This window comes from Lampetra planeri, chromosome 1, assembly GCF_965212315.1.
Source record: "Lampetra planeri chromosome 1, kcLamPlan1.2.h2, whole genome shotgun sequence".
Taxonomy (NCBI): domain Eukaryota; kingdom Metazoa; phylum Chordata; class Hyperoartia; order Petromyzontiformes; family Petromyzontidae; genus Lampetra; species Lampetra planeri.
In genome coordinates, this window is record NC_136107.1 from 4011402 (window position 1) to 4026243 (window position 14842).

Genomic DNA, 14842 nt, shown 5'->3' on the forward strand with positions numbered 1-14842 from the left:
AGCACCACCGCCACCATCACCATCCTCACCATTACCAACACCATCACCACCACTATCATCAGCACCACCGCCACCATCACCATCCTCACCATTACCAACACCATCACCACCACTATCATCAGCACCACCATCACCATCGACATCCTCACCATTACCAACACCATCACCACCACTATCATCAGCACCACCGCCACCATCACCATCCTCACCATTACCAACACCATCACCACCACTATCATCAGCACCACCGCCACCATCACCATCCTCACCATTACCAACACCATCACCACCACTATCATCAGCACCACCATCACCATCGACATCCTCACCATTACAAACACCATCACCACCACTATCATCAGCACCCTTACCACCACGACGATCATCATCGTCAGCATGATCATCACCATCGTCACCACCATCACCATCACTCTCGACACTACCGTCAATATCATCCTTACAATTACCACCATCACCATTGACATCCTCGCCATTACCACCACCACCACGATCATCATCATCACCACTCGCAACCATCACCCCACCATCACTGTCATCCCCGGTACCCGGTCGATGATGAAGTGGCCAGTCACCTCAATGTAGGCGATGTCGCCGTTCGCGTCACAGATGTGGGGGGTCCAGTCCTTGGGAGCTTTCCCCACGTTCCTCGACTCCGTCACGAACCACGTGAGCTTGGGCCAGCCTGGGGAGCCACACGCAGCAGTGGCACACACGCAGCAGTGACACACACGCAGCAGTGACACACACCACACGCAGCAGTGACACACACGCAGCAGTGACACACACCACACGCAGTAGTGTCACACACGCAGCAGTGACACACACCACACACAGCAGTGACACACACGCAGCAGTGACACACACCACACGCAGCAGTGACACACACGCAGCAGTGACACACACGCAGCAGTGACACACACCACACGCAGCAGTAACACACAACACACGCAGCAGTGACACACACCACACGCAGCAGTAACACACAACACACGCAGCAGTGACACACACCACACGCGGCAGTGACACACACGCAGCAGTGACACACACCACACGCAGCAGTGACACACACGCAGCAATGACACACACCACACGCAGCAGTGACACACAACACACGCGGCAGTGACACACACCACACGCGGCAGTGTCACACATCACACGCGGCAGTGACACACACCACACGCGGCAGTGACACACAACACACGCGGCAGTGTCACACACCACACGCGGCAGTGACACACACCATACGCAGCAGTGACACACACCACACGCGGCAGTGACACACACCACACGCGGCAGTGACACACACCACAAGCGGCAGTGACACACACGCAGCAGTGACACACACCACACGCAGCAGTGACACACACCACAAGCAGCAGTGACACACACCACACGCAGCAGTGACACACACCACACGCAGCAGTGACACACACACGCAGCAGTGTCACACACCACACGCAGCAGTGTCACACACCACACGCAGCAGTGTCACACACCACACGCAGCAGTGACACACCACACGCAGCAGTGACACACACGCAGCAGTGACACACACCACACGCAGCAGTGACACACACGCAGCAGTGTCACACACCACACGCAGCAGTGACACACACCACACGCAGCAGTGACACACACGCAGCAGTGACACACACCACACGCAGCAGTGACACACAACACACGCAGCAGTGACACACACCACACGCGGCAGTGACACACAACACACGCAGCAGTGACACACAACACACGCAGCAGTGACACACACCACACGCAGCAGTGACACACACCACACGCAGCAGTAACACACAACACACGCAGCAGTGACACACAACACACGCAGCAGTGACACACACCACACACGGCAGTGACACACACCACACGCAGCAGTGTCACACACGCAGCAGTGACACACACCACACGCAGCAGTGACACACACCACATGCAGCAGTGACACACACCGCACGCAGCAGTGACACACACCACACGCAGCAGTGTCACACACGCAGCAGTGACACACACGCAGCAGTGACACACACCACACGCAGCAGTGACACACGCAGCAGTGACACACGCAGCAGTGACACACACACACAACAGTGTCACACACGCAGCAGTGACACACACCACACGCAGCAGTGACACACACCACACGCAGCAGTGACACACACCACACGCAGCAGTGACACACGCAGCAGTGACACACACGCAGCAGTGACACACACCACACGCAGCAGTGACACACGCAGCAGTGACACACGCAGCAGTGACACACACACACAGCAGTGTCACACACGCAGCAGTGACACACCACACGCAGCAGTGACACACACCACACGCAGCAGTGACACACCCAGCAGTGTCACACACCACACCACACGTAACATGCAACTGGTAGCACGTGCCAAATTTCACTCACACCTTGCACACGTTGGTGCTGCTACGGTGAAGTTACTATAATATCCCCCGTCCAGCCTTCACCAGACTGTTGGGGCAAGTACTTTTTAGCAAACACCTATAAAGGCCGGCACGGCTCATCAGAGGATGGGTGGCCAACACCATGCCTGGCCGCCTTAATCTACCCCAGCGCTCATGTTTACACATGGAAACCAGGTACTTATTTAAGGCTAAGTTGACCCAGGGGAGGATCAGCACCAATTGAAATATTCGTGAATGTAATGGATCGTGAGCAGGAATTGACCACGGGTCACCTGGTTCTTAATGCAGTGGAGCGAACCACTATCGGCCAGAAGTTACGACACACAAACACACACTCCACAATTCACACGACACGCACACACACGACACGCACACAAGACACGCACACACACGACACGCACACAAGACACGCACACTCGACACGCACACACACTACACGCACACGACACGCACACGACACGCACACACAATACACGACACGCACACACACGACACGCACACACACGACACGCACACAAACGACACGCGCACACACACGACACGCACACACACGACACGCACACACACGACACGCACGCGACACGCACACATGACACGCACGCATGACACACACGCACGACACGCACGCACGACACGCACACACACGACACGCACACACACGACACGCACGCGACACGCACACACACGACACACACGCACACGACACGCACGCACGACACGCACACACACGACACGCACACACACGACACGCACACACACGACACGCACACACACGACACGCACACACACGACACGCACACACGACACGCACGCACACGAAACGCACACGACACGCACACGACACACACACGACCCGCACACACGACACGCACACACAACACACACACACAACACACAGCGTCGCTCTCTGCTCGCCGTTCACCATGCCCTAATAAGATGCAGCCCGGAGTCTAACGGTAACGCAGCCTCCTAGCAGCACATCGCACGCGCTGTGATGCATGCCCAACTCTTCACCATCATCACCACCATCATCGCCATCACCACCATAATCACCCTCACCATCACTATCATCAATCGTTACATCATCACCATCATAACCACCTTGTATCCGCGCCGCACCCGCCACACATCGCCCCATTTACCGACAGCGACCTCCACCCCACGCAGGCAGTGACCTTTGAACTGGCTGATGTCACCGGTGGGCGTCTTGGGGAGGCCTTTGTAGCAGGCGTCGCTCGTCATCGCCACGGTAACGCAGCAACTTCCCAGCAAGAATCCAATCTGTTGGCTCCCGGCATCCTGCACGGACACACACATGCACGCACACGCACGCGCACACATGCACACACAAAAAATTCAAAGATTCCCCCATATAGCCTGAACAGACTGTAGGGGGGCAAGTGCTGTTAGCGAGCACCTATGAAGGCCAGAACGGTACACGAGGGGGGCACGCACACACACACATGCACGCGCACACGCGCACGTCAGTACACACGCGCACGTGGGTAAGCTCGACGTGCGTTGTCACGTGTGCCGGCGGGCGCTGAAGAAGGGGTGTGGGGCGCGCACTCGGGAGTCAGAATATTGATTCATACTGGGGGAATCCGATGAGCTATAAAGCTCGCAGAAGTCCAGTAGGGGCGGGTCAGAACGTTACAACAACAAACAATACAAAAACACGATAGGAGGGCAAGGTGCAAGAAGGGCAACCGAATCATCCAACAGCACACAAATAAGATGAAACCACCCCCACCTTGCGCGTGAGCGGCACCTCGATAGGCACGGGCACCAGCTCAGCGAGCAGGCAGCCGTAGAAGGCCACCAGGAACGCCACCGGGTCGTTGTTGGGGTACACGAGCGCCACCTACGCGCACGCACACATGCAGGCACGCACACACACACGCGCACACACACGCACACACGCACGCAACGCGCGCACACACACCACGCACACACGCATGCCACGTCGTGAGCTTTTCTGATTCTGAAACGTCTTTGAAGACGTGGGAGTAGCCACACTTTAACCCACCACGCGCGTCCTGCTGATCGATTCACTGCGGTGCAACCCGTTGATGCTGCTGGGCAGAGGGAGGCAGTGGTGGTGGTGGGGTGTAGACTTAAGAATCTTGCCCCATAGTTTCAACTGCCGTGTCGGGAGATGGAATCGATCCGGTGTCCTCCAGATTGCGAGTACAGCGCGCTGACCGTGAACACCGCCAACTGGCAGCTCTCTGGCATGTGTGCGTGCACTCGTAATAGCCGAACAATCCCAGGGGGATGTCCAGGCCTGGTTCAGACACTCACGGAATCCAGGTCACACGGTTTCGAGCGCAGTGAGCTACGGACCCTGTGACCACCGCTCCTCACGCACGCACGCGCGGATGCACGCAGCACGCACACACGCACGCCGGGTCCCTGCTGACACTCGATGACGACGTTCAGGACACGTCACCAGCACACTCCTGTACACCGAGGCGACGTCATTATTCCACTTCCACGATCGACCCAACCGGGCCAGAGCAGCGGTGCATCGGTTGGCTCCGTGCGCCATAAACACGGCAACCCGAGTTGAATTCCTGGACATCGCTGCAAAGTGTGCATCCCAACCGAATGGGGCGCTCCCCTAGCCCGAACTCAGCCTTACACGAGTACCTGGCGCGGTGCGTAAACATCAGACCTCGGGGATGGCAAAGGCAGCCGGGGCGTGGTGATGGCCACACCGCACCCTCGCGCCCTGCCCCTGGCCTTACAGCACTTGCACCAACAGTCTAGAAAGGCTCCACAAGATGTGGACCTTTGTCTTTGTTTGAGTGGGGGGCGCGGGGCGCGGGGCCCGGCTGGGTGCTACGCTCGCCTTGTCTCCGGGCTTGAGCAGCGCCTCCTGCTTGCCTCCCAGCTTGTGCAGAAGCGTGTACGCCAGCTTCACGCTCCGGCTCCACAGCTTGCCTGGGCGTGCACAACACAACGATTATCCACACACAATGTCTGTCCAGACATAATGTGTGTCCACATACAATGTCTGTCCACACACCATGTGTGTCCACACACAATGTCTGTCCATACACAATGTCTATCCACACACAATGTCTGTCCACACACGTCTGTCCACATACAATGTCTGTCCACACACCACGTGTGTCCACACACAAATGTCTGTCCAGACATAATGTGTGTCCACACACAATGTCTGTCCACAAACGTCTGTCCACATAAAATGTCTGTCCACACACCACGTGTGTCCACACACAAATGTCTGTCCAGACATAATGTGTGTCCACACACAATGTCTGTCCACACACAATGTCTATCCACAAACGTCTATCCACAAACGTCTGTCCACATACAATGTCTGTCCACACACCACGTGTGTCCACACACAATGTCTGTCCAGACATAACGTGTGTCCACACGCAACGCCTATCCATACAGTCTGTCCACACAAACGCCTATCCATACACAGTGTATGCACGCACACAATGTGTGTCCACACAAGTCACTTAAATGACCATTTTAAAAAGCACAACGCTTCTCATGCACATTTGTACGCAGACCTGGATGGGACACATCACGGTCAGAAAAGGGTGAAGGCTAAAAAACTATTTTTATTTTACCAGGTAAGGCCCACTGAGCTATATAGATGTTTTTCAGAAGCGACCTGGCCACAAATGGCAGCTCAACGAAGTGGCTTATCACGTGCAAATTTAAAGCAGCCACATACTCTAAATGTATCTTTATAAATGTGTAGGGGGGAAACCGGAGAAAAATCCATGCAACCACGGGAAGAACATGCAATCTCCAAATATACAGGCGTCAGGGTTGAGATTGAATCCAAGACCTCCTGTATAACGAGACGAAATTGATATTTACACATCAAGTTCCATCCTGTCCACAAGATATATTGTTGGGAAGGATGTGTGCATTTGTACCTGTTCTATAAACTTCTGAAAAATTTTTTTCAACAGGACGATGGCGACTTTATTTTAGTACAAAAAATGAATTTTTCGATTTAAAGCTTTCGTGACTGAAGGGATTCATCTTATTGGTTCTTTCGGTAAAGTCACGTAGAAGGGAAATAATAAAATAATAAAAATAAACATAATAAAATACAATTCTCATGACGTTTCGGCCACAACGGACGGCTGCTTGCGTTGTGGCCAAAATGTCCTGAGAATTGTATTTTATTGTTTGATTTTTATTATTTTATTATTTCCCTTCTACGTGACTTTACAAAAAATGAATTGCAAAGCTGCGAATGGCCGGCAAAATCATTTCATCTTAAGCAACCAGACGGCTGAGAGAGAGAGGGGTGGGGGGGTGGGACACTCAAGAGGGTGCCCATTGCGAGAGATGCGGTGATGGAATCAGCTTGTGTGCAGGAGATGGGCGAATGTTTGCATGACGAGATTGTGAGGATGGCGACTGCTTGGGGTGGTGCCTCCATCCAGCAGTAAATAGATCATGGCCGATGATGATGGTGTTGGCAAGGACACTGTGGGAAAGCTAGTGACTCAAAGGTCAGCGATCTGAACCGGCACCGCTGAAGACCTGGGTTCGAATCCAGGCAGCCACCTCTGATGAGTTGATGTTCATAGCCCAGTCACCAACGATTGGGCAAAAAAACCCATGACATTTACTTTAATTTTGCACTTCATTTGACTAAATTTCACAGAAGTTAAATAACAGATTGACTCACGTGCAACGAATATCACTCTTAGGGCCATGGCATGTGGGAAAGTGCTGCCCCCTTAGTGTGCGGACCAGAGGGCACTTAATGGGATCTCAGTAGTGGCTCTGCGATATCCACTTCCAAGGGCAGTTCTCTAACAGTGCGGGCTGCATTGTGCCGTAAGAGATTCAAATAGATGAATTATTCATCTCATAGCGATGTCGATAGCACAATCAACTCGGGAAAGGGGTTTTTAGAAACGTCAGGGTTCGTGAGTGTGCATACTCGTGCATGTGAGCGTGCAGGTAAGCGTGCGTGTGAGCGAGCGTGTGTGCGAGTGACCATGCGAGTGTGCGAGTGATGGTGCATGTGGGTGAACGTGCGTGCGAGTGAGCGTGCGGGTGAGCATGAGTGTGGGTGAGCGTGCGTGTGAGCGAGCGTGTGTGCGAGTGACCATGCGAGTGTGCGAGTGATGGTGCACGTGGGTGAACGTGCGTGCGAGCGTGCGAGCGAGCGTGCACACGAGCGGGCCGCACCGTAAGTGAGGGTGACGGTCGGCTTGCCGGCCGTGTCGAGGGCGGTGAGGCACGGCATGCGGCCGGACGTGGTCCCCCAGCGGTGCAGCGCTGCCTCCAGCGCGGGCGGCCACGCCGTGACACCGGCGCCCAGCGGCTCGCCGCGTACCACGCTCGTCATCGCGCCCTCGGGCCGCGGCTGGTTCGGGTCGGCCTGCTGCACTGCTCACCGCCGCACCGTCGACACCGCCGACACACGCGGCTGTCACGTCTCACGGAAATCGTTTTCTGGGTCGCTGCTACCCGCTAATACCACCCGGCACCTGTGGTACCCCGCCGGTGCCCGTTGTCTCTCGCTGTCTCTCTCTCCCCTTCTCTCGCTCTCTGTCTCCCTCTCTGTCTCCCTCTCTGTCTCTCTCCCTCGCTGTCTGTCTCTCTCTCTCTCTCTGAGTCTGTGGCGCACGTGAGCCCGGTGCCAACGTCCGCTTCAGTAGAGATTCTTCACCTACGTGGCACGATACGCGACCGCCAGGCCGCGCTTATTCGGTTTCATTCACACACCTCTGAGATGGCATTTTTGTCGCAACCTTTTTCGATTTGTATCTGAGCACCAATGATATTATTACTTGGTGTCTATCCTGTTTGCAGTGACTTCTGGAGTGGGTTTCGTTGAAACTATTTGTTGTTGTTTTTGCTCCGGTTCATTTGCACGTTCCTTCCCTCCCTGCCGACGGCCTCGGGCTGTGATCATCTTCGTGACAGAGCTGCTTGGCTCAAGGGAGCGCTGATCACGTCGCTGTTCCGTCGCGACACAACAGGCAGAGAAGGGCAACGGGGCTTGGCTATGCCAAGTCCACATGCCAATCGGCGACGACCGTGACGGGACGTATCCGGCTCGGTGACCAGCCCCCGCAGCCTTGCACTCGTTGCTCTAGGAATTCAGGTGTAGGAAGTAACGTCCAGGATTTATCTTGATTTTAATGATTATTCTACTAGGTGAGGCCCCCTGAGCTATGCAGCTCTTTTTCAGAAACGAACTGGCCCACAAATGACACCTCGACGAAGTGGCTTATCGCGTGCAAATTCATAGCAGCCAAATACTCTAAAAGCACGTTGATTCTAAATTTGGAGGGTGAAAAAACCGGAGGACCCAGAGAAAAAAACCACACGGCCACGGTGGAAAACATACAAATTCAAAATATACAGGCGTCAGGGTCGCGATCGAACCCACGACTCCATGTAAACCAGGCGAGATAGCTAACATCTCTCCACCACGGCACCCTCCTCGCCACCGTGGCGAGGAGGAAGTGGAGTCGCGTTCGTTTGTTCGTTCGCTCGTCGCCCAACACTTCTCTAGGCCCGCCAAGACGTTGCGCGAAACGAAGCGAGCGAGACTTGAAACCTCGCCACAATCCCCCTGGGGGGTCATTAAAATAGGTACCACTTTGCGTGGAAGTCTACGGTGGTTGTAAACGGGAGATGAGCACTGCCCCAATGGTCATTTGAGACAGAACGCCACTTTGATTTCACCACGCTGGTCGATTCGGGTCGGTGAGGGTGGGGGAAGTATACAAGTACAGTGCTACCACGCCCACCCACGTAACCCCACAGCAGCCTATAACACCTGTTATGCATGGCAGTCACCCATCCAAACGCACGCTCGAATCTCATCACGGCAGAACAACTGCAAAGCACTGCCACATGGTGGATGGGTGGGTGGTGGTGCTGGTGGTAATGCTGGTGGTGCTGGTGGTGGTGATGCTGGTGGTGCTGGTGGTGGTGCTGGTGGTGCTGGCGGTGGTGTTGCTGGTGATGCTGGTGATGCTGGTGGTGCTGGTGATGCTGGTGGTGGTGATGCTGTTGGTGGTGGTGCTGGTGGTGCTGATGGTGGTGGTGCTGTTGGTGGTGGTGCTGGTGGTGCTGGCGGTGGTGGCGCTGGCAGTGCTGGTAGACGTGGCGGTGCTGGTGGCGGTGCTGGTGGTGGTGATGCTGATCGTGCTCATGGTGGTGCTGGTGGTTGTGGGGACGGTGCTGGCAGTGGTGGTGCTGGTGGTGCTGATGGTGGCGGTGGTAGAGTGGACGGTTGCCTCGTCTCACCGTCGAGGAGCTCCTCAAAGTCCTCCACGAAGAACTCTCTGAGCGGCGGCCGCTTGGGCCGCTTGAGCGTGTTGAGCAGCTGCTGGATCTTGGAGGAGACGCGGCTGCTCACGGGGACTCCTGCCGCAGTGGGGATAACAAAGGACCAGTTCAGAGGTCAAAGGCGTAGAATGCGGTGAGAGAATAGAATGGATTTGGATGGGGATGGAATTGATCAACCAAATGCTTTGGATTGAGATATTATTAGGCTCTCGGGCGGTGACCCTATTCAACTTTGATGCCCTCAATTTAAGGACAGAGGATCGCTCCGCTGGCTCCCAATCTAACCCTGGATGAAATTCAGATCACGCTCACCATCTTCAAGATCGTCCATTGACTCGCCCCTGCCTACCTCTCCCCTCTCATCTCACTCGACTCCCCTCCACGCACTCTCCTGCCTCTCCCCTCTCATATCACTATACTCCCATCCACGCACTCTCCTACCTCTCCCCTCTCATCTCACTCTACTCCCCTCCACGCACTCTCCTACCTCTCCCCTCTCATCTCACTCTACTCCCCTCCATGCACTCTCCTGCCTCTCCCCTCTCATCTCACAATACTCCCCTCATTGCACTCTCCTACCTCTCCCCTCTCATCTCACTCGACTCCCCTACACGCACTCTCCTACCTCTCCCCTCTCATCTCACTCGACTCCCCTACACGCACTCTCCTACCTCTCCCCTCTCATATCACTCTACTCCCCTCCACACTCTACCTCTTCCCTCTCATCCCACTCTACTCCCATCCACGCACTCTCCTGCCTCTCCCCTCTCATATCACTCTACTTCCCTCTGCCTTTGACCGACTCGCCTTCCCTCTCTGCACAACAAACACGCCCACCGCTTCTGACCAGCTTCTTCACATGCGGTCACATTCAGACGCGACACAAATCTAAAATGCATTGGATTGTGTTCAAGTCAGGTACACGATGGCATTTGTGCAACTTGGGTTGCGGAAGTTTTAGAGGTTTTCGGTGGCTGCGCCAAGAGTCAGATGCAGCAGTGGAGTGAATAAAACAACTGGGACTGGGCCATCAACCGCATGACACACTTGCCCACAACGGCCAACTTCTGCGACTGACGCTCGCTTGGCCAAAGGGTTTTTAATCGACCGGTCAACAGATTTCCCCATCCTATACGCAAGCCACGTAGTTTACTTACAGCGGTGGTCCATGAGAGAGACCAGTCTCTTGCTTTGGCTCAGGGCCAAGACAAAGATCCCCTGTATGGAATGAAGAGACTGTATGGACAAGTGCTGTTGGCGAGCACTGATGAAGGCCGACATGGCACACGAAGGGGTGGGTGGCCAAGCACCACAGCCAAACCGCCTTTGTCTCCCAAGTGCTGATGTTTACACACCGCACCAGGTATTCATTTAAGGCTGAGTCGACCTAGGAGATGTCCAGGACCGGTTCAGATATTCGTCACTGGTGTTGACCGTGAGCGGGAATCAAACTCTTGTCTCCAGGTTCGTAGCGCAGTGCACTAACCGTCACACTACCGCTCCCTACTATCACACACAGGCGCACGTGCAACGCAATATGGTTTAGATTTACACAGCATCCCACAACGTGACAAAACATTGCAACTCGATATCTATTACCGACACCGAATGGGGGATGGCCTCCAGCCAGCAGCGCACTGAGAATGTGTTGAAATAAAAAAAACTTTATTCAACAAAGATCTGCTCTGGCTAAACCTTGGGCTTAACGCACCGGTGACGAGCATCAGCCTTCACCCCGAGGCAAGACGCCGCCATAGAACAAACATCACCCCACGTCAAGCAAAATCCGTTACAAGCAGCCGGGTGGGTAGAAGCGATGGGCAAAAAATTGATTGACAGCCGACCAACAGCACTCATCATTATGATATTCGTTTAACCAGGGAAGCCTCATCGAGTTCCAAGACTCGTTGAGGAGGTTCCTCTATTGAGTGGGTGGATACATCTGGGAGACAAGCTACCGTGCGACACTCAAGAGTTCTCTACAGATGGATTCAAGGTCAAGTGCTGAACTACCATCTCCTGGCTCCCCCCTAACAGTCCAAGCCTACAGCACCTGATGAGTCCCATGCAGTCGCCCATCCCAAGAACAAAACCTGGACCAAACCGGCTTATAGCTTCTGCAATAAACATTACAGCAACATCCGCAGAATTGTGTCTCAGGGCGGTGTTAATACCCACGTGTTGACCACAGTGGGCGCAGCGTGGTTAACACAGGACCTGGCGAAAAAAAAATTAATGTAGCTCCCCCACCCCCCCCACTGCCCCCGTCCAATTCATCCTCGAATGGCATCTGGCACACTCGGTGGCTACCAACGCCATCGGCGTGTCACCTCCATAGCCAAAAGGATGCCTCGCTGCAGTAAACGGATAATTGCATTCCGCTGAACGAAGTGTTTACCAGCTCGTTTAAATTAAACGAGCCCCCTCGGTTTTAACGACACGAATACACCGCCCCCCCCCCACACCTACCCCCACCCCCCAAAAAAAGCCCATAAACGACCTCATCTCTTCACTCTGTTCTCTCCTCCTTTTTTGTTAGTTTTTTTATTTGTCGAGGCAGTGAACGCCCTCCCCCGCCGCACCACGCCACGTCCCTTCCTGGGCCGCCCGCCCGATCCTCCCCACGGCTGTCGTAAACGTGCGGCGAGCGCTTTTACAGGGGGCGGTCGGGGTGGGGGGGGGGAGCACTCGGGTGGGCAGGAAGGAGGGAGGGGGGTCACATTGTTTTATTGTTAACCGTGGCTACAGGCTAATATGGGCACGACATAGACACATTATTGGAATAATAATCATGACATTAGTAACAAAAAATGATATGTATGTAAGCGCGTGCGTGCATCTGTGAGCGTGCGCGCATGTACGCGTGAAGATGCAAACGTGCGGCAGGTGCGTGTACGCGCGTACAGGTGTGCGTACACAAGTGCATGCGTGTGCGTGCATCCCCACCGTCTCCCGTTTCCATGAGTTGCGCGTTGCCCAGCTGACGCGGGAGACTTCGCACGGACGACACCTGCACCCGCTCCATGCAAGGGAGCCGCTCGGGGGGCCCGTGGGTCGCCACGTCTGGGGGGCCCTGGGGGGCCTCTACTTTGGAGCGGGAGGAAAGTGAACCAGGGGGCGGGGGAGGTGGGGGAGGGCAAGTTTGGTAAAAACGATCTGGGATGTGCAGCGAAAGAAAATTCAATGAACATCAAACCAAGTAGGCAACTTCAGCAATTGTTTCTTGCTGTGGTTGTCCCCACCTAATGACGGACGCTTGTGTTGCGCCAGAAAAGTCGTGATTGAATTTACTTTTATTTATTTTTATTTTTCACCTACGTGACTTTACCGAAAGAACCAAAAAGCAAAGATCAAATTGGTCGACGGACGAATTGATAATTCATCGTGCACGAGCGACCGGTGCGTTCTGGGTTTGGTGCGCGGCGCAAACCACACGGGGCGTTGGAGAGATACGGTCCACGCGACCGGCAGGACGGTGCTAATCACGGCTCTTGCATTCGCCAGGCTCGGCAGCGGAGCTCAGAAAAACGGGGTTTGACTCCTCGCCGTGACCCCACGGTCGCACGGCACGGCCGACAACTCGGCATGATTCTCTGCACAGCGCTCGTGACCAGCGGACGCTCAGTTCCACTGGACACTCATCCTGCCCTTGGGAGATGGCGACGATATGGGAGGCTTTCATTTAGCAGTAGACTCTCAGACCATCGTGTCTGCTGTACATGCATTCCCACCGCACACTCCCTCGTGTGCCTGCACACCAGCGATGCAGTAGCACGGCTGACATGGGTCCTGACGCGAGGAATAAAACGGGACACCTCCCTGTCAAGTTTCCTCCCAACTCTCTTCGCCGCTTGGCGCCTCGGGTCGCTCCGGCCCGTGGGCCGCCCGGTTCCAGGCGCGCCGCCTGCACGCTCGGTAATGACGCCACCTTCTGAACACTGCGTCTGCACGGAAGCGGGAGGAGCGAATGACCCACCTATGTGCAAGCAGCCGACGCCATCGGCGAGGTCCTCCACGACCGCTTTATTGGCACCGCGCCCCCCCCCGGGTGACGCCTGCTTCCTCTCCACCTCGTCGTCGTCGTCATCCACTCCCTCAACGATTTCCCCATCCCCCACCACCTCGCTTCCATCCCCGCCGCCGCCGCCACCGCCCCCCCCGGTGTCCAAACCGCTGGGGCCGTCCCCGGTGCCGGGGCTGCAGGAGGAGGACGCTCGCGACGCCGTGCTGGCGGTGACGGAGGACGAGCGCGCCGACGAGGTGGAGTGAGCCGAGGACGAGGTGGACGAGGAGGCGTGGAGCGTAGCGGAGGTGGTGGCGGCCGCCGGGCCGAGGCTTCCCCGGCTCGAGGAGGGGCGGCACCGCGCCCGCGAGCGCGACCGTGAGCGGGAGCGGGAGCGCGAGCGGCGAGCCGCCTCCGCCGCCGGCAACGGAGGAGGCGGCCGCTGGGAGCCGCCGCCATTGCCGGCGGCGCCGCCGCCCCCCCTCTCCTCTCCGCCGCCCCGGCTGCTCCGGCTGCCCCGGCTGCCCCCGCTGCTCCCGCGCTCAGCGCGCCGCCCGCCGCTGCCGCTGCCGCTGCCGCCGTCGGCCTCCTCGTCCGACGATGTGTCTGCCGCGGACAACGGGCGCCGGGGTCAAAACGCGGAGAGGGAATCCGGCACCACCGAACGCGAACCGCGACAGAGCGGTGCAACTCGCTGCGGCGAACAGCAGCTAGCCAGACGGTTGTTGAGAATTGGGACTCATCCTGGTCTCTTGCATTCTAAAACTAAAATTTAACTGAAAATAAAAACTCAGTGATTGACACCTGCACCGGTGCTGGGCCTGACACATCACCAAGTTGCATCGTAAAATAAGGTCACACAACCACAATGACCGACACAGCCTGCGGAAGGCCTTCATCCAGCAGTGGATAGAAAGCAGGCTGAACAGGAACTAATCGGTGACATTTGAATTAGTCCAAGGCCACCTTCTTCACCAACCTAATGAACAAAGTGTACAAATGTACATGATGTACCCTGTCCAGCCGCTTGCTCTGTGACTTGGAACGCGAGGTCCACTCGCC

General features: G+C 55.8%; 1 protein-coding gene across 1 annotated transcript in view; it reads right to left on the reverse strand.

Annotated features, from left to right (window-relative positions):
* Nucleotides 1-14842, reverse strand: part of LOC144723131 (disco-interacting protein 2 homolog C-like) — a 168382-nt gene that overhangs the window by 35873 nt on the left and 117667 nt on the right. The window contains exons 5-13 of the mRNA XM_078601714.1: nucleotides 14268-14386; nucleotides 13754-14192; nucleotides 12724-12864; nucleotides 9736-9855; nucleotides 7660-7860; nucleotides 5312-5403; nucleotides 4211-4321; nucleotides 3633-3756; nucleotides 594-703 (exon numbers count right to left, since the gene is read on the reverse strand). Of these exons, the coding sequence (XP_078457840.1) occupies nucleotides 594-703; nucleotides 3633-3756; nucleotides 4211-4321; nucleotides 5312-5403; nucleotides 7660-7860; nucleotides 9736-9855; nucleotides 12724-12864; nucleotides 13754-14192; nucleotides 14268-14386 (1457 nt within the window). The remainder of the gene's footprint in view (nucleotides 1-593; nucleotides 704-3632; nucleotides 3757-4210; nucleotides 4322-5311; nucleotides 5404-7659; nucleotides 7861-9735; nucleotides 9856-12723; nucleotides 12865-13753; nucleotides 14193-14267; nucleotides 14387-14842) is intronic.